General features: G+C 37.9%; 1 protein-coding gene across 2 annotated transcripts; it reads right to left on the reverse strand.

Moving 5' to 3' along the window:
- Window positions 1–1,434: 1,434 nt before the first annotated feature.
- On the reverse strand, window positions 1,435–25,622 carry CASP7 (caspase 7). Of its 2 annotated transcripts, none has more exons than XM_051799916.1 (7): window positions 24,892–25,622; window positions 23,750–23,850; window positions 7,054–7,202; window positions 6,081–6,209; window positions 5,391–5,566; window positions 3,767–3,905; window positions 1,435–3,218 (listed from the first exon to the last, which is right to left on the reverse strand). In XM_051799916.1, exons 1-7 carry the CDS (start codon window positions 25,297–25,299, stop codon window positions 2,995–2,997), a joined length of 1,326 nt encoding a protein of 441 aa, XP_051655876.1. In that variant the 5' UTR covers window positions 25,300–25,622; the 3' UTR covers window positions 1,435–2,994. The 2 variants fall into 2 exon arrangements, with proteins under 2 accessions (XP_051655876.1, XP_051655877.1); XM_051799917.1 differs by lacking the exon at window positions 24,892–25,622 and adding an exon at window positions 24,727–24,790 and having other exon boundaries at window positions 1,438–3,218.
- Between the last annotated feature and the right edge of the window lie 331 nt (window positions 25,623–25,953).

Below are 25,953 nucleotides of genomic sequence, written 5' to 3' on the forward strand. Positions count from 1 at the left end.
ATCCAGATTAATATTCACTTACAAGCAATGAAAAATACGAATATTTGAGGCAGTGATAAATGTCTCCCATACAGAAAAAACCCTGGAGACATCTTGTTTCTGTTGGTTCAGCTTTCTGAATAGTCCTCTTCGTTTCCCCTGAGCTGTGTCTAAAGCATAATATCCACCCATGACTGAAAGATAAAATAACATTAAGAACTCTGAAAGATCATACAAGCACCATAAAATGTAGCCAACTTCAAATTTAAAGAATTGCATTTTCTAAAACATACAGCAGTGAAGCAGGATTTCCTGTGCTGCCTGTATCATGACAATCTACTTCATTGTAGTGCCAGTGTAAGTTTTGGTTATAATAAACAAATTTTTGGGGATTCTCTCCTGAAACAGCATATCATTAATGATAGTGGTTTTACACAGTAAACCATTTGGCTAATCCTGCAGATGTCAAGGGAATTGCTTTTAGATAGAAAATAGTTCTAAATTTGATCAGGAAAAGAAGCTAAAATGCCCTACAGCTTTTAAGTTAGTATTCAACTACCTGGCCTTGCTCGAGTGAAAGAGCCATTCTGAATGGGTTCCTTCAGGCTCTTCGGCTGGCACAGCCCTCAGCACGTAAACATCTCCAGTCAGAGGTGATGTCTGTCAGTAGGAAGTTTTCTTTTTAAATAATATTAATGTTTTTTTGATCTAAAGTAATGTTCCATCTAGCAGAGACATTGGTCTCGACACAAGAGAATGTTTTTTTCTTTCACTACTACTTTAAGTTATCTTTCCTCTCTGGCAGCGTCTTTGTGTATTTTATGCTGATGTTTGTATATCTCATACCCTAGAACTAGCCCGAAGGTTAAGATACAGCCTCCATTTCTTCCTTTTGTTGTCAGCCAGCAGGTAGAATTGTTGTGATCCTTTGTGCCACACCATCAGCTTTTTCCAGGAAACCTTTGGTCTGCCAGGAGAGCTTTTGCAAACACTGAGAGTGCCTTGTTGGCTTGCCACGTTACAGCACTGAAGAGCTTCAAATCACATTCCTACTTTGACTGTTTTCTTAGACAGACAGTTACTTTTTCTCCTATTTGTTGGAAAGTCCCAAGCTGCTCTCATTTAGAGTCCATCATGGCAAATGTATAACAAAATCTGACACAGGCTCCTGCTGCCCACCTTTTTTTTTTTTTCTTTTAGGTAAGTCCAGTAAGGAAAATAGTTTTTTTACTCATAGATGAAACTCAGTATTGTTAACTCTCATTCTTCCCCAGCAGCCCCTTGTAGGCTTGACCAGGAACTATTTTTAGTAATTTTTATATCTCCCCAATGCTTCCAAGCTATGAAAAATTTGTTAAAGCTTTTTAAAAATAAAATACCATTCTCAAAGAACCTTTAAGAAGAAAAGCACCACACAAGAGGAAATGTGTTCCTTACCTGTTATGCTGTTACAGTCCTTTACATTATTAAAAAAATTAAACTGCCTTATTTCAGAGACCCTACTCGCTCCTTTACTGTTCCCAAGGCTCTCTGGCTTCTGGGACGTACTTTGGTTGGTTTCACTTCACCAGATTGAGTGACAAATATGCAGATATTCACAGGAAATTTTTTTAAAAAAGGCCTTTATTGATGTCATGCTCAATATGTTCATAAAACAACCATTTATTTAATTTAAACAACTGTAAATTTGACTTATGAAAAAAATATATGTCTCACTATGTCACAGTATTTGTAAGAAAATAAACTTAACAATTTTGTAACTTGGCCTTAATAGTATGTACTTATTTTCTTAGAGGATTGCAAAAGAGTATAGAGTACATTAACTGGGAAAAGAGTGAGCAACTCATCATTTATCAGTTTAACCAAATAATTAAATTCACTTTTGTGAGCTACCTACCAACTATAAAGAGTATATAAAAAGTAGGAATATAAACATCACCAACGTAACTCTGAAACACAAAATCAAGACCATACAGTAACTAAGAAGGCACTTCTGGTTTCTGATTCAAGTAAGCATTTACAGTTTTGGCAAAACTCCTCACAAATAGAAGTTAAATCTAAACATACATTTGTTAATGGAACATATAATTCTATCATTTCAACATTAAATTTTAATGTTTTACAACAAAGCCTTGCCATTAACCTTCTGAGGGTTCAAAAATTCTGAATCAACAAGCAGACATTCTCCTTTCTGCAAGCAGAAAAACTGCAATACCACTGTTTCAGACTGTTCTATCAGTCAATTGTCATTTGCAAAGTAAAAATCTTTATAATGGCACTTTAATAAGGCATCATCCAATTAAAGTTTGCCAATCTTTTACAAGGGTTTTGAATTTCATTTTTCTATTTGTTACATTTCCATATTGTTCAGGTAAATCACCTATAAATATTGATTTTTTAATATATTCATCTTATGCTAGAGTGACAACTAAGTAAATTGACTTCCAGGTTAAGCACAGAGCAACCATTAGCCTTCATTACTAATGTTCATTAAAAGGAAATTAGACTAAGAAACACCCTTTTAAATAGCTACAAACTGTTTGTCACTGGACATACCCAATAATATGATGGTCTTTGAAAACTTCTGAGGAGATTGTGGTTCCATGAGCTAGTAGTAAAAGAGAAGGAGTCTCACGAACTTTTGTTTTATTCTTAATTTACAATCTGCTTTCTGGGAAAAACCTTTATGGGTCAGGAAGGTGATTCTCAGAACTTGTTCAGCAGCCAAATATCATGACAGCCACAGTAACAGAAATCAAGATACCATAATTTTGAGTTGTGTAATGTGCAGTCAACCATATTCTTCTTCCTAACAGCTGTCAGGCTGTCCCCCAGCATTTACTTCTTTAAAATATTGCATATTGTCCATCCATCAGATACTCGAGCTTATACGATATAAAAATCTAGTGTTATTACATTTCTGTTACTAAAAATGTATTGACTCCTGTTTATAGTCAAATCTCCACCCAACACCATATCCTGATCTTTCATTGCTGGCTGCATTAAAATACACTTTCAGAAGTAAAGTTCCTTTGTGAGCATAGAGACCACACAGGGAATCTGCTTCTTCTCACTGAAGCGTGGATCATCCGACTGGGATTCAAAATTGGTGGCAACCACATAGTTGACTCGTGTGAGGATCTGCATGATCTCAAGTTGTTTTCCATGCTCATTTAACACAGAGCACAAAGACTGCACAAACCAGGAGCCTCTTCCAGGATTTCTCCAGGAGTAATAACCTTACAGGAAAGACAAGTAAGAAAGTACAGGGGATTATTTTTGCTCTTTTGTGTGAAAGATTCTGGGCAAAGATTAAAAATCCATACAAAGAAAGTTTAACTCTTATCACTTGTGTCACATACCCTACTTCATTAGAGTTGAGAATAATGTGTATTAACTCTCCAAACCTCACACTACTAAAGCACCATTTTACATTTTGGCATTTGGGAAACTGTGAGAAGTAAAATTTCACGGGTTTCCTCTCTAAGAATAAGTTTTGTGCTGTAACAGTTCCTCATCCTGCCTTCATCACATATTCAACACACTTACTAAACCGGGACATGGAAGGACAGGATTCCAAGAAAACAGTATTGCCTTTGCCGTATGTAATCTCCTCTTTCCTATGCAGCCAGTGTAAAAGGGGTGGACACAACACACTGGCCCAATGTACACTGGGCCTTTGTGTTTTGTCCATCAATGTACAATGTGTCATCAATGAAGGTCCATCTACAATCCAATCAGTATGGATGATTGGCTTCTATCTCCACCCTGACCCTCTTTTCTTTACCTGGCACTGTGGAATATGCAAACAGGAAATCTGCTTCTACTGGGATTTTGTATCTCGGGTTGGCATCTGTTTCCAGAGTGTCATTTGCAGGTCCAGAGTCAGTTTGTATACCTTCATCAAATTCAGAGCCTCTGCATGCCTGAAAGCAGAGAAGACAAATAGAACTTGTCCAATAAGGAGAAAAAACCTGTTATACCAATAAGTATTCATCAATATTTTTAATAGATTCAGTTTTAAGCAGTACTTTGCATGTATAAGAAGCAGAAATGCAATTCTGGAGGATGCCTAATTGTTCAGTGATAAAGTTACTGGCTTAATCATTTTAAAATATACATCCCATACAGTAAAGGGAGGTAAAGGTGTTGAAGATCAGTTGTTTGTCAAAGCCCTAGGGGAGCATTAGTTTATGCTAACCATGATTATTTTTACTAGTCTAGAGTCATTCTCAGAACTCAATTACATAATGCCTTGTGCAGTGGGACTTCTGGCCATTTACAGTGGATTACACATTGGCATTGGTTCCTGACATGTAGTGCTGAAGCACTGCATTTCACAAAATCACATCCTGAGATCATCTAGTCCCATCCGCCCCTTCTCAACCAGGGACAGCTACAGCCATCCAAGTGCATGTACAGTTGGGTTTGGAATATCTCCACAGGTGGAGACTCTACAGTGTGGGCAACTAGTTCTAGTGTTTGACCACCCATTTCAAGTATATTGCATTTTTAATATTTTTCCATTTTTTTTTTATTCTTAATTTTCTCTTAATCATGCATTCAGCTAAAGGGCACACTGGGACAAGTCCAGGTTGTTAAGTTTCAGCTCTTGATCAGTAGTTTGAGTGACAGCTCTTGCAAAAGAATAACAGTCTGACTGACTTATGTAACAGGGTTGGTTGCCTTTATTAGGATAATCTGAAAGGCTATGAAGTAATCATTCCAAACTTATAATTAAAAGAAACATCATTTTAGTAGTATGAAGTGTCTAAAATAGACACAGTTTTCACTTTGAGGTTAAGGACTAACTGATGGAACAGCTTAGGGAAAACCACATCTGCTGCAAGTCCTGTACATATATAATACTATGATAAAAAAGAGACTTCATCCCTGTGGTATGTCAGTTAATAGTTTGAAACAGTGGTCTTCACAAGTTTAACTAATATGCAATTACTATATGATAATTTAAAAATGCAATATAAATTTTTAGGCTACTGAGGAAGGGAAAAATATTTCTTTCAGCAGAATTCAGTAATCTGTAGAGGCAACCATAATTCAAAGAGACATGGACAGTATTATTGCTGTTGATAATCATGTACTGTCCTTAGCTCTCTCTGCACAAGAGGAGTTTATCTTTCTGCTTTGAAGTTCATATATTACCAAGAGAAACCATGTACAAAATTACAGTGATATTGTTCTTTACATCTGTGAAACTTGTATATAAATTACCTTTTAAAACCAAACAATACAAGTCACCCATACACAACTTCTCTCAACACATTTTTTCCCCAACACCTCCAGCGACATTCAGTAAATTAACCTACGAGGCTCTTCTAGAGCTGACAACCAACAGAGCATGTTCTCCCTACTGCAGCAGTAGGATACTATATTTACCTTAGGGCTATTACCTGAATGAAAAATAATTTGGGTTTGCCTATAAGGCTTTTACACTTGTCTCCTCTGAACAGCGCAGTCAAACTCTTGATAGCCATGGGTCCATCTGTGCCATAGATGAGTCCTTCTTCCCCATGGCTCAGAAGGATACAGGCAAAGCAAGCGGCATCGCTGTGGTTCTCCTCAGCAGCTACAAATCAAATACTTCTTAGTTAAAAGGCAGCAACATTTTAAATGACAATTATATTTAGCAAACACATTTTTTTGAGACTTAATATACACTGGGCCTCTACTGGAAGGCACGGGAAGGAGTGGATAAAGATGACACAACCCAGTTTTTACAATGTGATGAGTATCTTGAATACAAGGATACATCCTTCACTTGACTCTGAGTCTGGCCCACTGGAATCAATAGGCTGGATTCATTATCTAATATGACAAGGCTCCTCACCGAACACCCAGGATAGGTGATCACAAGAACACTGTGCATTTCTAAACTGATGCTGGAGAAAGAGGTAGGGAATTAAGCCTACCCTTAATTCCCTACCTAATCCCTTCAGAAACCAAATCCTTCTATACAGAAAATTGTATGTATGGGGCTTAAGCAATCTGTTCTACTGTAACCTTCTTTGAGAAGGCAGAAGATTCGGTGACTTCCAGAGGTCTTTTCCACTCTAAATTATTTTATGATTCTAAATTTTTACCTTGCTTCAGTAATTTCTCCATATCATCACGGCTTCGGTCATTGTACGTATAAACCTCAAAACCTAAGTTTTTAAAACTCTTAGCCAGATCTCCAGCATCTTTATCAGTGCCATTGCGTGTACCCATTCCTGCCGGAAAACAAAGAATACGGTTGACTGCACATTACACAACTCAAAATAATTCACGTGTTCAAAGGTAAATTTTTAGGTTTATAATTGGTAAACCTAAACAATGTCACGGTGACATGTTTTTAAAACAATCCTCTAACAGCAAAGAGAACAAATTGTGAGACTTTAAAAATAATGCAACGTTCAATGTAAACACATATCTTATCCTGAAAAATGCTGGCTTGCCTCCAGCACCTTGCAACATAGACCTCTGTGGATGATTCATCTCCTTTGGGTTTTGCAGTGTAACACAGGCATACAGCACCCCATGGAAAAACTGTTGAAAAGAGTCCCTGTGATACCCAATAAAAAGAACTGATATATAATCTTTGCAGAAAACAAATCCGTGTGTTTGCCAAGAGTATAGGAAAAATCCTATAAAGCTCATTATAACACAAGTATCTGTCCACTTTGAAACCATATGTGGTCTGAAAAGTTAAATGCAGGAGTGTGAACAGAGCACAGGTACAGCTATTAGCTTTTGTAGCTCATAGCTGTAGCTCAGGGACAGAGAATTTATAACATGGGTTGCAGATGCCAAAGTTCAAATTTTAACAACACAGTCTTAAACTCTGGGATAAAGGTTTAGTTTGAAGTTGGTAGAGCAAGGAGACATGGTCTTTGAAACATATACTGCAAGGAAGTTGAAAAGAGTTACTCTAATGTAAGTTTTAAAGAACAGGAAAAGTTTAGGAACAACCATTTATCAGAAAGGATAAATACATTCATTAAAATTCCATGTCCTAAAACTAAAATGCATATTGATTATGCTCTCTAATGTGTATCTTCAAAGGAAGAACATTACCTGTTTTGTCCTCAAAATTTTTGTTGTTTATAATAATACATTTACCAACTTTCTTGTAGTCCATATTATACTGGAATGTGGGTGTAACAATTCGGTATTGATTACTGAGGGAGGGCTTTGGCTGCTCTTCTTCTCCATTCTTCTTTTTTCTAGGTGAACCAAATGAAATTATTGTTAGTGACCGGTCACATGCATGCCCTATTTATCGTAATTCAAACCATTCGTGCAGCCCTACCCAATGTTTTTCCTTCTCTAATGTTTGTTTTCTTCCTTCAAGGCATAAAGATCTTGTGATTTCCATGAAATGATTAGTGTCTGTGGTTGGATTCTGATGAGGTAAAAAAAACTCTAGAGTGGACTACAGCCAACACCAGGATACGCAGATCCTGACCCACAGATAAAAAAAATGGCCCAAACACGAAGTCAGACTGGCAATAACCTTTTGCAAACTGTTTCTGGACATATTTTACTTTTATTATAAGTAATTAATGAAGGGACAAACAGATTTCCAGTACTAACTATTCCAAGCACATAAAGACATGCCGTTTACTCAAAGGTATGGTAAGATTTGTTTACTCAGTCACCATCATCCCTGAATTCTCTGAAAATTAAGACTAAGCAGTAGGTAGTTTCTACTGATAAAGGCTACAAATGTGAGCAAGTCATGTGTTAATTTAGTTTGCCAAATAGCATTCTGAACTCATGCAAAACCTAGGCACATTTCAATGTAATCATCAATACCTGAAATTCACTTCAAATAAAATCCATGAAAAACCAGCCCAAACCAAAATGAATTATATTAATTGGTTATATTACTAAATATTCTCTGGTTATACGACTGTGTACTGACTTTTCTGCTGTGTACAGGAGTCTTAAGATTGGATTAGAAAGAGATGCAAAGGGATAGCACAGACATTAGTCACCAATTTATTCTAAAAGAAGTAATAAAACCAAATAAATGACAGCCAGCATGCATGCCTGATGTATAAGCATGAGGAACTCGTCAGCACTTGCTTTGAGAAGTGGACTTCTGGTCCAAGCAGGTGGCTTCAGTTGTTGGTAAGATCTCCTCAAGCAGAACTGAAGCCAGTGAGAGCCTATAAAGGGTCTGATTCAACCTCAGAATTATAAGCAAGCTTTGGAGTAAGCCCAGTTAGAAAGAATGCTCAGAAAAGGGCAGGAGAAGTTACTGGCATCTCTCTTATTTGGTCCAGTATCCTGCTTCCAACAGTATTTATTGCTGATGTCTGAGAGGAAAATACGACCTACTTTCACAGCACAAAGAACTGTATAATACAGTTGGCTTTAACAAAATTAGATTTTTTCCATAATTTCAATTAATTTAGACACTTTCATTCTTCTAACTCTGACATCTTTCTAAAGAATTACTAAGTTCTTTGCTTCAATAGTAGCATAGAGACATGAGATTGTTGTGAACCAATTAAATGTTGATTAGGTAATCTATTTTCTTACCTGCCTGATTTAACAATGGTTGTCTTGTAGCTTTAATTGTATTTTTTTATTACTAATGGACAAGACTAATTGGAATCTATAATAATCCTTCTTTAAATGATTCATCATGTATGAATGGTACTGCAATTCAATTTTAAAACAGCTTCTTCTTCTTATCTTTGAGTGTTGTCATGTCTGTTATACAGGGCCAAATTAAATAGCTGCACCTGGCACTCTTTTTATATGTGACCATCCTAATATCATCTCCTCTTTTAGACTTCTCTGAGAGACTACAAAACAAGATATTGAATCATATCTACTTGAGGATTTTGTCTGATACTCTGGAAACACAGGGTTTTTTCTTACAAAATGCAAGTATCGGTATTCTCCTTGCATACTGCTTCTTGAGGGCTCTGGGAGCAATAATTAAATATGCTTTGCCTCAAGAAAAGATTTTAACCATTTTCAAGAACTACTCAGAGCTGTATGATACTAATATTACATCTGGTTTTCAAAGAAATCTTGGATTCTTATTTTAACGTAAAATTCCCCCAGCCCTTCATCGTCACTCTGACAAAGATAGCACTCTGACAAAGAGAGAAAAAGAAATTTCAAAACAACAAATAAGCACTCAGGTCAAATGAAGAGGCATTTCCTCAGTCCACAAATTCAAGTTTCTACAGATTTATCTGGCTTCATTGATTTCCTGAAAAAGCTGTATGACTAACAGTGGCTGTAAAAACACAATAGGATATTTTCAAGGGGATTGTAGACACATTTCTGTTTATGTCCAACTCATGAACAGCTGTGAACACTCGGGACAGATCCACATGAGCAGTATGGCATCATGTTTGCACTGTCTGCTGTCCTAAAATGCTGGAAGTAATCTAATTCTAGTCCAGAAATCAGGTAGCCACATTACCCCACAAAAAGCCTCACTGAAAATAGCTGCTGGGGTTGAGTGGCATAATAACACAGTCACACAACTTCTCTGAAACCACTTTACTTCTGAGTTCAATAGTTTGCACTCATTCATGCAGAAATACTCGTGAGTTTAAGGGATGTAGCTACTACTGCAGGTATTCTCAAAGGCATGCCAGAAGCTCTGTGCTGGTCAGTGTCAAATGTCACAGACAAGCCTTGGCAGCACAGCAGTGCACACAACTATAATTTCCCCATTCCTTTACAGAGGCTACTTGTGGCTTTGTTCTAATGATTCCTCCCAAGCTGAACAGGTTAATGAGATACTAAAAAAACCACAGCATGCTTTGAAGGGTTATGCCTATCATTTCTTTACTGGCAGACAACAAAAAGTTCCAGAAATCTTTTGGTATCAGTCCAAACTGAATGAATAAGGAAGCAAAGGTTGTGGAGTGTACTTATCCTGGGCCTCCAGTCCAGATAGAAATTCTTTTTTGAAGATTCTGTTTCCTGTGCCAACATAATGCAATATGGGAATTGCCTGACTGGAATGAACTGACTGTATAATGTCCAGCTCTTCAGTTTCAATAAGCTAAATCAGACCTTGTAAATAATGAGTCCTTAAGGGAAATGCTCTGTCAGTGACAGGCTGGCTTATGACTGAAAGCCTAAAGCTTTATTTTCTTAATTTTGAACTAGACACCTGTAAATATAAATGTTTACTGCTGTTGTTTTTACTAAGCTTTCTAATCACTGTATTTTCTGAAAGGGTTTCCATAGGTTAGTTATGTGCTGTTATAAAATGTCTTAAACTATGTGCCCTCAGTTTTATTTCATTCTGCTTCTCTGACATCCAGTGTCTTTTATTTCCCTCTTTTGGGAAATAAAAATTTGAATTTCACGACTGTTAACTCATTCTTCAGCTCCTAATTACAACTGTGCCATAACTCCTCACTCCACTAGTGGTCACTGATCCTTCCCTTAGACAGAAATATTTTTCCTATCAGTGCTCTCACATATTTCATGTCCTCCCCCTTCAGTCAAGAGTTCAGCAAAAGTGAAACTCCACTCTGGCACTCTCATAGAGCTTGCACATTTTCACCCTTACAGTGTCTATAATTCCAGGCCTTAGGCTTGACAACAGTATGTCTGGGAATGTGATTTCATCAAGTCTAGACTCAGTGTCAACCCTATGAAAATTATTATCATCAACTTCTCACTTTTCAAATATAAACCTAAAGTTATCCATACCATTTATCATTTTGTTATTGAACTTTTAAATAGTAACAGTCAAATTTCTTATCACCATGAGTGGCTAAAATTCTGTCACAGTCCATGGAGATATATCACTTGCACCTGTAGTGGACTTGATTGTCTACAGGACTGCTATCTATCACAACAAATTTTCTTTTTTCTTATACTTTGGGTAAATTATGATTTCATTATGATTCAAACTTTAAGGATAAAAATACCACTAATAACATTTAACTACATTTAAATATTATCTAGAAAAAATAAAACTTAAAATAAAGCAGTCTTAGCAGATGAGATTTTCTCTCCTTTGGCTTCCTTTCTATTGACACCTTCCTACAATTCTGGTTTGCTGTAACTACATGGACTCCCCTTGGAAGAATACCAGCATAATGTAGGGAAAGTTCTCAAGAGAAGAGTGGAAAAAAGGGAAAAATTAGTAAAAGAGTGAAATCTCTAGGGTAGATACTGCTACACCAATTCATTCAATTAACCTCAACATTAACAATGATTAAAAAGAGGATGATAATAAATGACAGACAATAGAGCTCTTCTAAAAGCATGAGCTGCTTGGCCTTAAAAGCAATGTGACACTTAGCACACAGAAGAAACAGCTCTCCCTGAAAATAAACAGTCACTTAAATAGTCTTTCAGGTAGAGGATTAGATGAATAAAGACAAATTTTACAATCATTACTACCCAATCACAGAATGGGAGGACTTTCCTCTTTGTTTGTTTTTTCTGTTTGTTTGGTTTTATAAGAGGAAGTTAATGTCTTAATCAAAGTGAACTCTAAAAATGATTTTGCAGAGGGATATCCAGGCTTTGAAACCCTTCTCTCTCAGAAAAGTCAGGGACTTTTGTTGCTGTACTGAAAAATATAAGCAGACAACAGAAATTCTACAGTTATGACACTATTCAATTTAAGGAAGCTGACGTTCAGAGATATCTCAGAACATTATGATAGTTTTTACTCTGTCCTTAATACAATGTGCAATCATATATAATTTTTGAATGACTGATAACAGATTCCTTTTAAAAAGAAAATTTGCCTTTAAAAATATGGTGTCTGAAAACTCACTATTTCAGGATCCCTACTAGAGTCCAAATGCTTTTTGGCATTGGAGAATAGTTCTATTCCAGTTTCTGTCACACTGCCAGCCCTTCTGTTGAGTCCAGGTAAGATTACAGCAGTGGTACAGTGACAAAGTGCACAGGACAATTATTCTCAGGTAATCCATCAACATCCACCAGGACTTCCATAGACTTCTTGTTGTGGGATGCAAGGCATCTTAAAACTGCAATGCTCTTTATTCTGTTACAAACAACTGAGATGTTTCTCTTGTGATTTTTACATTTGGGGACCCCTTTACAGGCCTCATTTAAATAAATTCCTCATTAAGCTACAATATTGTGGAGTAAGTGTATGGGACAATACATTAGTTTTAAGATCTCTGAAGAAACTTACGTAGCCTGTATTGCTGATTTATTTTTATGCAGTTTGTGTGGCTCTAAGCTGCTTTTTCTGCCTAAAAAACCCCCACTCCTTCCAGTGTTGCACACAGAGTATAAATTATGTTAGTGACTACTGTTTATCACAAGTGCTCTTTGCTGGGGTAAAATCCTGGAATGGACTTATTTACTTAAATAGATAGTTAAAGGATTGACAGAAAACAATGAAAATGCAAAGAGGAATGTGTTTGAATCCACAAATTTAAAATTCACCAATTTAAAGCTATTCTTCAAAAAAAAAGTAAACAGAATTCATAAATCAAATATTTTCAATATTTCAATATATTCAACATTTTGTTCTATGTTTCTATCTTAGCCTCAATAATTATTTGTCTATTTGTATATCTGACGCTTTCCCATGATCATGCATTAGTATGTCTTACTTCTAGATAACCTTCTCTCCAAACCATCAGCTTTAACACTTTTATCCAGATTTAATACTTTTATGCAGGCTAATTTCACTGTATTTAGTACACCCCTAATTACTCTGCACTCTCCCTTCCTTGATTTTCTTTTTAATCCTGAAACCTATTGGCAATAACAAGCAAAAGACACTTGTTAAACTTGACTAGAGCTTTTTAGATCTTAAGTTCTTTAAGGCAGACTCTTTGTTCTTTGTCAGATCTGTTTTGGTAGTGTCATGCAGATTTACAGCTGCAAGCAAATAATAGATTACCCTGTTGCCTTTTCCTATTAATATTGCATCAGGTTGGCAGCAGCAACATTTCTGGACAAGAAGAATGTGTCACTACTTGAATTGTCTTTTATAAAAATGAATATTCCCTTACTGTTGAAAACCAGAAGGCATAAATTATATGGCATAAAGACTAAATCACAAGGTCTAGACCAAATACCAAAACTGCATTACAGTGCATTTGAAGGTGTGATCCTGGGTCACACACTGAGAAAGCAACATGCTGGAACAGTAAAGGAAGCCTATGGCAAACACTGAGGAGTCACTGCAAAAGACACTGGCATTTCAGAGACCTCAATTCTGTTTCCAATCTGTCACATGCTATGGTCTCACAAACCTTTTCTCCTGAATATACTTATATTACAGGTGCAATTTCCATCTCTTTTCAGACAGATAAGACTTTAACAGAGACTCTTTTGAAAAACAGTTCAATAGCTGAAACAAAAGCCTCCTGAGGAAAAAGAGACAACACTAATTATATAGAAAGAAGTTCAAGTAAGTATTGCATACTTTCAGTTTCCCTACTGAAAGCTATTAGCAAGTGAATACTGAATTTGAGAGATGAGCACCAACAAAATAATCAGTCCTTAGAAAGCTTTTTCTAAAATATATTCCAAATAGATGTCAAAAGAAATTTTAAAAATTTCTAATATTAAATCAATGTCATTATTTCAATGCAACAGAAAGACTCCATTTAGAAGAGAGAAGAAAAGTGGTTGTACAAAACTGCACATAAAAGCTCCTCAATAACATCTAAACATTAGTTCACCTATTTTTGCTTACTATGGCAAGCAGATGTCTCACACGAAAGGCATGAAAACTGACAGCTGTGATTTAGAATAGCACATAAATATAAACAGCACAATACAACACACACAGAGAATATTAAAAAAAAACAAAAACAGTCAAGTGATCCTAGATTTCTGTTCCCTCTCTTGGTCTTGTTTTGCCGGCTAAAAAAATTTAACATTACAGTGAAACATACTAAACTGATAATACTGGAGCCTGAAGTTCATATTTATCAATGACATATAAAGTCTGTGCAGTCCTTGCATATTTTTATGCTATTCTGGTGAAATTCCTAAACTTTGAAAGTTAGTTTTGGGAAGGGGCAGAATAAAGGGAAATGGCCAGTGGGCCAGTGTGCTTACTGGAACACCACAGTGATGAGCACCCTCCGCTTTCCTCTTGGGAGCAGGCCTACTAAAAGCAACAGGACTAGTCTGGCAATAAAACAATGACTGTCTGTATATGTCCTCAAAAACAGGGCCATAAGAATTATTTACCCTTCAGTTTCTTTTTGAAAAGCCTTTTGCTTGAATGAACCCGAAGCTAGGAAGCTACTAGGGCAGCACTGGTTGTTCCTTTGGAAACCCATGTCCTAGGCTCTTCTAATAATTGTAAACACAGTAATTTTGAACAGAATATATTGCTGTAGCAGTCTTGAAAGAAAGGAGTTAGTTAAAGTATGAGATTATTTCTTTGAACTTACAAAGATAATAGAGATGGGATGGACCTTACCTATCATTAAAAAATTCTTTGCCCAAGACTGCACTGAGTTCATTTGTCCAGTAAAACCATATCATATTAAAAACCTACTTTTGTTCTTGTTATGACATATGTAGCAGTACTGCTACAGATTTCACAAAAAATTTGCAAAATAAAACATTTTAATTTATTTAAAGAAATCCTTTTATTTCCCTTAGTTTCCTGTAGCATGCTATATCACCTCCAACAGCAGAACACAAAATAAAATATATTTATTACGGCTATATGCTAGCTATGCTTTGCCCAATGAACTTTGTTAAATGTATCAAACAAACCAAAATGCTCAACAGGGGGGATATGTTCTGTTATCCACTAAGACCCAACTGATTGTGCTCTGGATGGAGAACTGAGTGTAAATTGTGCTTCTACAGTTGAGTACCATTGGGAAAGTAATTCCATATCTCTGGGTCTTAGTTTTCCCATTATAAAATGAAGCCTAAAAACACTTATTTTATAAAGCAATAGAAGATAGTATGGTTTTTTCTGAGGGGGAAATAGTGGCCAATATTTTCCTGAAAGGAGTGGCTGGCACCCCAGAGAGCTGTGCAGCTGCTAAGAAGGACCTTGACAGGCTGAAAAGATGGGCAGAGAAGAACTGTATGAAATTGAAAATAAGAGTACAGCACCTGGGGAAGAATAACGTCATGGACCACCACAGGCTGGGGGTGACCTGAAAGGACCTGGGGTTCCCGGTGGACAACAAGCTGTCCCTGAGCCAGCAGTGTGTCCCTGTGGCAAGAAGGCCAATGGTGTCCTGGGGTGCAATAGAAAGAACATTGCCAGCAGGTCAGGGAGGTGATCCTGCCCCTCTACTCAGTCCTAGTGAAGCCACATCTGGAGTGCTGTGTCCAGTTCTGGGTTCCTCAGTACAGGAGAGACACGGAGCTACTGAAGCGGGTCCAGCAGAATGTGGCAAAGATGATTAAGGGACTGGATGATCTCTCTTATGAGGGAAGGCTGGTAAAGTTGTGCCTGTTCAGCTTCAAGAACAGACAATGTAGAGGGGACCGCAACAACATCTGTCAGTATCTGCAGGGAGGGGTCAGAGGATGGACCAGGCTCTGCTCAGTGGTGCCCAGCAGTAGGACAAGAAGCAACGAGCAGAAACTGATGCACAGGAAGTTCCACTTGAATAGGAGGAAGAATTTTACTGTGCGGGTGACTGTGCACTGCAACAGGTTACCCAGAGAGGTTGTGGAGTCTCCCTCACTGGAGATATTCAAGAACTGTCTGGACACAGTCCTGTGCAACGTGCTCTAGGATAACTCTGCTTGAGCAGAGAGGTTGGACCAGATGCCCCACTGTGGTCCCTTGCAATCTTACCCATTCTGTGATTCTGTACAGTAAACTAGAGAATAAATTTGAAACCCACTATTTTGTACACCTGTACAATGTTTATGTCCAGTGTTTGAGTTAGCTTACTGCACATGCCTCCTGGAAAAAACAAAATCTGTGAAACAAAGGCATTCTTATTGTCCACTGTGGAGATTTACAGTGGATCTCAGTCCAGAAACAAACTCCTGTCTTTGATTCTTGCATATTAACTTCCCTGAAGAGAGAAAACTGCTAGTGCCTGCACATGATTATGTAACATCAGCTGCAAGAATGACAGGGCAGCAGTTCACAGAATATGGCATTTCCCCAAAGTATCTTACAGCCCCAAAGGTCTCTGGGATCTTGGCTTAACAGGCAAGCTACCACAGCTCATCACATTGCAGCTACTCAGCTGAACTACAGCAATGGCTATTTGCACATTCCTTTGAAACCACAATCCGAAGTGTACTAACTTGAATCCCAACAAGGCCTCCCCTATCACAAAGACATACAACTACAACAGTCTCAGCTGTGAACAAAACCAGCTAGTGAGCTGCAGTAATAGTGCTGATTGCAGTAACTGACTCACCTCAGTGTGAGCACACTTTTCATTTGATCCCTTGCAAAGCAAGCCACAAACAAAAATTCACTAGTTTCTACAACCTTGCAGCTTCTGTTTAACGTGCAGAATATCTTTTAGATTTATACCTAATCTTTTTTTAAAAAGATCTATTTATGGATTAATTTATGAATTCTTTGCTTAGAAAAAGGGCCTTCTATCTTCTGATCTTCCATCACTTATATCTTCATATAGCACACTATATATTTGTATAGTACAAGCAAATTATCTTTCAACTTTAGTTAGAGGAACTAAATACATTTTAAATCCCTCATTATAAGACATTTTTCAGACTCTTTTGTAGCTTTTTTTGTCCCATTTTAGTTTCAGACCCATTGCAATTTAGGAGGGAGAACCTTCTCTAAGAACATGGAAAACAGAGAAACTCAGTCCAGGACAACTGAAAATTCATCATGTAATGAAAAGAGTTGAGCTGTTTGAAAGAACAAGGCTCAAACCACAACTTCTGGCATACTTTGTAAATATCTTTTGGAGTTCTGATAGTTATATCTAAATACGCCTTCCTCTCCTTTTAATTATGTGCTAGTGATGGCCTTAATATAATTCAAATCAAAACCATGGCTGCAATTTTATTTATTATATACAAATGAAGCAGACTAAGTCCACTGGACTAAGCCAGCTGCACTTTGTACAAAAGGTTTCAACACAGACTTATGTCTAATACTGTCCACACTTCACAACAGTAAAAAAGAAACAGAAGTTAAAAAAAAAAAAAAAAAGAAAAAGGTAACAGAGCCCTAGTCTTTGTGCACTTAATATTTTAAGGATCACTTATAACCTACATGACAATTTTGTGGTGTAATGCCTGCAAAACAGAGTAAGCTCTAAACTCTCAATCATCACTTTGTAATCCAGATTCAGCTTCCCAATTAGCTGCATGGTATCTGCTGTGTAGGCCTCACAATATTGTATTCAACATAATAGTCAAATAACATTCAAAAGATAATTTTTTACAAATAAAGAATTTTGCTTGCTCAAAGGCTTTCTGCTCATTTCTAGAAAACCTGCACGTACATGGATATTCTGGAAACTGAAATCTTGCATGTTCATATCCTAGGCAGTATAATGTACACAGGCAACTGACAACTATATGCAAAAAAAAGAAGCTTCTCTTACCTATCATAGGTACTAAGAGCAGTTAACAGGTATATATGCACTGCTTGGAAAAATGACTCAAAATAAACCAACCTCTTCAAACGCTCTTTCTCGGAGAACACTCTGGAAAGTATTAGCAATTGCAAAATGCCAGTGGAGTTACAATTAGCTTGCTGTAAGCACTGAAACTAAACTCTTTTTGAGTGCCAATTCATGAGATTTCCAAACAGGTGGCAGAGAAGGAAGGAGACGAATAACACTCTACAGTACCTTGGCTCATCATCAAATGGTACTCCACACTGCATCTGAAAACAGCTTCAGCTTGTCCTCAAGAGGAAGTCTAATGTTCTTTGCTAATGCTAGGAGCCCACCATGCTCAGGGTTACATTGCAGAGTGAAACAGGGTGCTCTGTGTGCTCAGGCCCAAAGATTCGCATGTGTCAGCAGTGGGTCACGCTGGACTGTTCTGTGGGGCTATTCAAACCCCCGGAGCCATCACCCTGCAGGCTGAGGTCATGCAGGCCTGAGCTACCTTTGCTGACAAGTGGAAAACACGCTCCCATCACCCTGATTCTATCACTGCTCCTAAATAAGAGTGGAGGAAAATAGAGCAGATTTTGAGATGGAGGTGGGACAGCAGACTTCCCTTTGTGATATGTCCTTCTTCCTTTTGATCCACCATTACTACAATATTTACTCAATGAGTATTTCTAAGAAAATAACGTAAACTAACTCGCATAGTTTACAAAACCCCTATGTACTTTAATTCATAGAACTACTTCCTAAATATTTACCCTTAAACAGTTTTGGTTTATTATAAATTTGGCTTAAATTTGTTTGGATTGCTCTGAAAGCTTAAACATGACACCACATAATAGCTGTCCTCCAACTGTTGTATGATACAGCCCAGAGTTTGCTGTACTGAAGGAAATAAATTACTACACTAAAAAGTAATTTGGATACTTGACTGTGATTGCTGCAGATACCATTCCTGGATAACCCAGTGTTTGCTGTTCTTCACAATATAAAATCTCTAAGGAGACTAGAAACAAATGTTGACTGTGGATTAATGAGTTCTTGTAATTTAGGCAAGATACTATTTCATGGTACTTGGGCATTTCCTTTATGGTGCATCCAGTAAGTGTCTGAGGGAAAGTACAAGTACCAACCACAATTTCCACTTGTTAAATACTCCCACAGTGTTCCCAGAAGTTGAATTCCAGGTCTAACAGACATTGCGTTAACAAAAATAAAAAAAAACTTTTGACTTTAAAGAGAGTAAGAAAAATGAAACATCCCTGTTGTTCCATGTTACAATCTCTTTACTGTCTTTGTAAGAACAGGCTATAGAATACTTCTGAAATTTTATGTTCAGTGCTTTGGGGTGAACATAAAATACAGATATTTAGCTTTTGCTAAGCAGAACCAACATACTCCAAACAAAATTAAAATTACATTATGATAGATTTTGGAGTTATGACAAATAAAAGGAAAGATCATCACCCTTTTACAGGACAGACTAAGGCACAGAGTGATTTGCCTAGAGACATAAAGGAATCATGAGGCTGAAACAGGAGGTCAGTTCAGATATGTGAGTTGCAGCCCAGAGCATAACTTCAGATAATGATTTGTCAGCTGTTATTTGTTTCAAAGTAACTTGCTATTTTTAGTCTATCTAAGGATAAAAGAGATACTTTTCTAAGCAACAATTGAGAGGTCTGTAATATTCTGACACCAAAAAACCCATAACAGAACTGCATTTTTAATTTTAAAACTGTGAAAGTTACAATAAAAAAAGATGAGCTATGATTCAAGGAATCATCTGTATTTGAACACACTAATTTTAAGGCAGGAACAGTTGATATCCACGCAATGGAAGCCAATACAGTTTCTTTGTAAACAGACAGTACTAGCAGTAGCACTTTTTCTACAAAACAAGTATTTAATTTATAAGATCAATGTGTTGGGTTTATTTCTCATTACCCTACTCTGATTTGATTGGTAATAAATTAAACTAATTTCCCAAGTCAAGTCTGTTTTGCCCAAGATAGTAATTGCTGAGTGATCTCTCCCTGTCCTTATTTTGACCCATGAGTCTTTTACTGTATTTTCTCTCCCCTGTTCAACTGAGATGGGGAGTGATGAAGTGGCTTTGGTGGGTACCTGGTGTCCAGTCAGGATAAACACATCACGGATCAGGCCCATGGTTTTGAAATGGTCCAAAAAATAAAAAATGGACAACTCTGGAAAACATATGCATCTGCAGCACTCTGAAACTGTTCTTCGTAAAGTTCTACCTGCAAAGCAGTTTCTTTTACAAATCATATAAAAATAAGCTGTTAGCAAACAAAAGAGCAAGGAACAACAGAAGAGCACAGCTGAAACAAAGACAACTTTCCACACCTGTTACAACTCCAAAGCTGAGGTTCAGCTGATGTCAAATCTCAAAAATGAATACTTATTCTTTGAAGGATGAGGCTATTTATTTTGGGAAATATGGCTATACTGAGACAAGAGTCATGAAGTTAAAACAGACAGCTTCAGTAACATCTGTGCTTCCCCACTTGGATACCCTGTGACCCAAATAAACACTGGACACATGAAAAGAAAACTTATATATCCATGAATCGTTTTCATCTGAATGCTAGTTTACAAACCTGGTAGATATTATAACAATATAACAATCACAACCATTGAACTACAGAAGGCAAGATGCACACTGACATTTCCAGGAGACTTTCAAGTTAAGCAAAATGAAAAGCCTGCAGTGTTAGACAGCTGAAGTGCTTTTGGTGACTATAAGGCTGTGTAACAAGCCTCTCAAAATCCTCAGTGGGATTTTCTTACAGTATTTCACACGCCTCCATTAAGGGCATTACAAAATCTCACAGTTTCAGTTGTAACTAAATAAGTTACAATTAAGAGTTCTAAAATATATTTAAATTATGTTTTCTGTTTCCAGGTGAGAAGGGGAACATTGATTGTAATGCAAGACAGTAGGGCTGGAGTAGGTAAAAGTAACCAGAGGACAAATGGTTCTATACAATTAAATTAGAATAAAATTGGTACCTTGATACTACTCACAACCACCCTCTTCTGCGCTATGTTTTGTCAATGAAGCCCATGAACAGTCAGGATTATTGACAGTGCAAGTTCAAGTCTAACAAGTCTCGGGAACTTCCAGATGCAGCTTTTTTTAAAAAAACAACTTTGATTAGGATTAGCTCTACTTAACATAGTGGAACTGCAATTTTATTCCATTTCATGTTATATTATGTTTCCTGGATGCTAAAGTAAGTTTGCTGCTATCAATCTCCCCAACAGTCTTGCCCAATAAAACTCAAATGATACTAAATGTAAGATATTAAATCACCCTGTGAAGAAGTGAGACTATTTGTAAAGCCTTGAAAGCGTAACAGGAGCACACACAGCATAGAAAACAAAAATTTCTATGGGAACAATTCTATTAGTTTCTAACTATTACATAAAAACAGACACAGTTTTGAAATCCTCAGCTTAATCTTTGTTTAACTGTGTTTTAAACTTTCATTGTGCACAGACTTGCCAGAGTGTATCCTGCTGTTTCTGTTTTCTGAAACATAACTTTTTGCTCAACTGCAATGCATCCTTATTTTTGTTCGCTCTTTGCAGCAAAGAAAATTGATACCCTCCTGCCATCTAGTGGCCAAAGAAACCCGGCACCAAACACTGCTGGCAGATGTTAATCCAAAACTTTTTCCAGCTCTTTTTCCCCACCAAACAGTTTTTCCTCTGCAACATTAATTAAGTAATAGCACTTCTTCAAAGAGAAGGAAATACATTCATACAACAAAACTGTTGAGCAGCCAGAAGAACCTGCCTCCCCTGGCATGTTCTGAGCCTTATGGCCTCTGTGGTAAAGGAGGCTCACAGACTTCTCAGAAAGACATGCTGTAGTGAGAGTAAGATTTTAATTCAATTCTATTTACTGCTCTTGCAAGATGGATCTCCAGTCACAGCCAGAGAGTGACAAATTGAAGCTGTGAAGCTACTGGAAACAGCTGGTCTTTCTGCACAGCTTTGAATTCAGTTTCTCACCACTCTGTTCTCTCAAATTAAAATTGATGTGCTTATTTAACAACATAAGTTACTTGTTTTCTTATTGGACTTATATATTTTAATCAATACAAATGTAACGCAATGCAGAATTTCATTGAAAGTACTGCACAGCTGGTAAATAATGGGTTGCTAAAACAAAAAAAAAAGGGACAACAAAATTGTAGTCCCTCTAAGCCTTTCTAGACATTTTATTTTACAGGTTCATGTTGCCAAAATGAAGCTGTGGCAATCAAGACACAGAGACACGTTGCTTCAAGTAAAAGTACATCTACCCTACTATCTGGTACTGATTAGTAAAGAGTTTAAAGAAGGAAAAGAAATTGGGTATAGAACCTATTCTGACAGAAACCTGATTTAGGAACATCTTGCACCAAAGATTTTAACATTGATATTCCCAGTGGACTTTTCTTCCACAAATACATCTAGTCTCTTCTGAACTTATTTAAAATCTTGACATGTGTGTATCCCATGACTTTGAGTTCTACAATGGCATTCTGCACTATGTGAAAATTACATCTTACCAGTTGTTTTAACCCTATTGCATGAACCGTTGATCGGATGTCCCCTAGATTTCCTGTGAGGCACAAAGAATGATCATTCTCTCTTCACTTTCTCCTTCATTACAGTCACAATTTTAGATCATATCCCATCTTCCTTTATCCTCCCACATTGTTCTCCTATCTTTCTTCAGGCCAAAGAGCTTTAGTTTTTATGAGACAAAGACCTTGTCACTGTGCTTGGATTTTTAAGACCTTCATTGTCAAGCACCTCATTACTCTTTAGGCAATCATCACCTTCTTCAAGAAACTCTGATAGATTTCTCAGACATTTTTTCCAAGTTGAAACTTCTCAATCGCCTCATACTTAATCTGAGCAATGTTTTACTTCTAAACAAAAATGTTTCAAATTGTACCTTCAAGGAGTTCCCAAAAGATGAATGCCTCAAACTGATGAATAGCCAAATTATTTGAAAAATTTCTTATAGAAAAAAAAGAGAGAAATGCTGATTATTGTCTTTCCTTCTGGAATTATTAACTTTGAGTTGCATAATTTAATAATAGTATTAGTATATCGCCTCTTATAAAGAAGACCAATTCAAATATTAAAATACACATTTCATAATGTTTAAAAGAAACCTTTGAAAAATCTTTGGCAAGATATAGAAACAAATGTTACATTTGTTTATTTTTTTAAATTAATAAGACATACACATCATGAAACATATTTGAGGGATAATAAGATGAGACAGAGAAAGTACAGTGATTTTCTTAACAGCACATGAAAACTCTTCCAGGACTAAAGCATCTTCACTTCTTTCACAGATTTGCTACTCCTACTAAACTCATAGAGTAAACAGCAAAAATAAAAGTATATTCTCCATGTACTTTCTCTGAATTACACCGTTCACTTGAATGTAAACATCCAATAGTAAAAAAAAATCAAAACCTTTCTGTAAATACATTAGCCTTTGCATTAAACACCTCTTACAAAATCTCACTAAATCCAATGCAAAGTAGCCTTTTGCTTACATTCAATAGTATTTATAAGCTTTGCATGCTCATTTCTCATCTTTTACATTTTCAATCACATTGATCTCATGTTTTCAGGACTACATCAAGCAGTAAATAGTTCTTGCTTCCTATTGATTTAATTAAAGCCTATGCTTCAGTGAGACTACTACGCTTTAGAATGAAAGGCTTTTCATGTATTCTGTAAGGGGTTACATCTCTAGACTTGGTGAGGCTTCTTTGTGCTACAACCTAGATGGCACATCCAGGCTTTAAACTAACTTAAATAGTCAGCAGGGGATTTCAGTATTGCTGCAGATTAGCTGAGCTGAATGCAGTAAAATTAATGGCATATTTAATTCCCAGCTCCACCAAAGGGTGATGTTTAAGATGAAGGACTATAATTGATGCTAAATGAACTTAGTGGTCTCTTGACTGCCAAATAAAACTTATGGGAGATATTATAGGTCTTCCTATAGGGAGATAGTATAGAGAAATGCTTTAAGGTACAGACCAGATACATTAAATCCATACAACATAAACCTTCTCCCTATCCAGACCATCTATGACATTGCGGACATGGTAAACTGAACACCAAATCCATCCTTTTTATGTTTCTATGATTAGAAGGGTAGCATGACAGGAATAAAAGCAGTAACTTACTTTCCAAAAAGTGAGAATCTGCTACTTCTGTCTGGCCTTGCATCAACTACATCTTCACCTCCCTCTTCATTAAAGTGGTCACTGTGCTGATCTTCTGACATCTACAAATAAAAGTGCAAGAATGTAATGTTTCTCAGTGAAATACTTCTATAAACCAAACCATTAAACCAGACACATGTGAGGTTGTTAGTTATATACTTTATAATATTCCATCAAGTAAGAGTGTCTACAGACTTTTGGCCCTGAATTGAGATGGCATTGCACATGGTCAGCCGTTTGTATTGCTTTCTGGCAGTTACTAGAAGAACACGTCAAATACCACTCTCAAAAATGCAGATTAGAGCAGAACTAAAATTAATTTTATGGTGAAAGATCACAGAATCATAGAATAAAATCATAGAATATTCTGAGTTGGAAGGGACCCACTAGGATCATCAAAGTCCAGCTCCTGGCTCTGCACAGGACAGTCCCAACAACCACACCATGTGCCTCAGAGCATTGACAAAATCTTATGAGTAATTCCCAGATAATTTTTCATGGTCTGAAAAGAAGTAATTGGGATGAAAGTAAGGACAACTAACATCAAAATATTTGTATTTACAATTCTATCCAGGACTAAATCACCCAGAGAGCTCTCGTGTTTTCATGTGCGTGTAAGCGAAAAAAACCCTGTATTATCTTCCATGGATGGTTTTAATTTAATACAGATCATTAAGCCGGTAGAAAACTACCAGAAGGAGTCATTTTTCTGATAGCACAATGCTCTGCACCAGCTCAGCGCAGGTAGAGAAGTGCAGGGCAGCTGGGAACGCAGGATTCCCAACTTCACTCCCAGCAGGATGCGCTGAGCCATCTGGTCCAACTCTGGCTCCAGATTCTCATAAGGAAAAGCAAGAGTGATTCCTACCCCTTCTCCATATTTAGGCTGAATAAACTTGCTGAATAAACCACAAGTTTAAAGCCACCTTGAAACCCACCCCCGAGACTTTGCAGCAGCAGCTCAGGGGCCACCAGTGACTCCATGGTTGCAGCACCTCTCCGGCCGGGTGGCTGAGGTTTAGGAGCACCCTCAGAGTAACTGCAGCTCCCAAAAGGTGGGGATCTAGATTCGGCTTTGACCAACAAATACACTTTTAAATCACCTCGTTAAAAAGCAGGAAGCGAGGAGTGCGCAGGCCGCGGGTGGGGCAGTGCGGAGGAGAAGCGCGGGGGCTGCCCGGGGCAAGCAGATCCACAGCCAGGAATGCCAGTGGGAAACCAGAGCCGGGAGACGGAGGCGCACGGGAACGGGGCAGGGGGAGCCACGGAAGGGCCGCGGCTGGGAGGGGGTCGGGGCCGGGTCTTGCCTTGGCGATGGGGTCCGGCGAGGAAGGAGCAGGAGCGAAAGCGAAACCTAAAGCGAAACCTAAAGCGAGAGCGGCGGGTGGTGCCCCCGGGACGGCACCGGGGCGGGGCGAGCTCCGGCGGCCTGTCCCTACCTCTGCCTCTGTCCCCGTCCCTGTCACTTTCCCTCTCTCTGTCACTTTCCCTGTCTCTGGCACTGTCCCCATCCCTGTCCCTGTCCCCGTCCCCGTCCGTTCCCCGTGGCAGAGGGTCTCGGGCGCATCCCCCGGGCCGTCCTTGCTTCCCAGGTAATGACGGCTACATCACAGCGAAACCGAAATTACCACTTCTTTAATAACTATGCCCCGACACACCCCCGAGAAAGAAGAGCCTTAAGTTTCATGGTGACACGAGATTGTCTAGATCTAAGGAAATTTTATCCCCTTGTATAAACTTCAGTGGCATTTCCCCATCTTCCCAATTATTCTGTGTGTTGCATCTCTGCTAATTATGATATCCTACTGTGCAGCTGTTGCATCAGGCCCAGCAGTCCAGTACATGGACTGAAGACTGGCACAGTCTTGCTAATTACTCCTGGATGTAGGCTCCGATACTACAAAATCATACACCTACCCAGCGGTGCGTGGTGTTTAACATTCACTACCTGAAGAGATCTACATCAAAGAGACATTTTTCAGTGTAACTGCTTCATAATTGGCACAAAACATAGGCATGGTAACAAACAGCCTTTTTCTTCATGACAGGTCACTGCTTCGATGTGGTGGAGGAGCGTCTGAGCAGCACGGGGCTCTTGCCGTGTGTCTGCGTGCTGCCACTGGGACCAGGCTCTGCTTCGTGGGGTTGTGCCTGTAGCTCCTGGC

The sequence above is a fragment of the Manacus candei genome, unplaced genomic scaffold (assembly GCF_025592945.1).
Source record: "Manacus candei isolate 608988 ecotype Guabito, Panama unplaced genomic scaffold, ASM2559294v1 h1tg000050l, whole genome shotgun sequence".
NCBI classification, from domain to species: Eukaryota; Metazoa; Chordata; class Aves; order Passeriformes; family Pipridae; genus Manacus; species Manacus candei.

Excerpts from the sequence above, each read along its gene's own strand:
- CASP7 (XM_051799916.1), bottom strand. The coding sequence starts at position 25,299 with ATGGGGACAGTGCCAGAGACAGGGAAAGTGACAGAGAGAGGGAAAGTG. Across the intron at positions 7,203-23,749 it reads AGATTCTCACTTTTTGGAAA|AAAAAAGAAGAATGGAGAAG; the intron begins GTAAGTTACTGC and ends TGGTTCACCTAG. Across the intron at positions 6,210-7,053 it reads AAATTTTGAGGACAAAACAG|GAATGGGTACACGCAATGGC; the intron begins GTAATGTTCTTC and ends GTTTTCCGGCAG.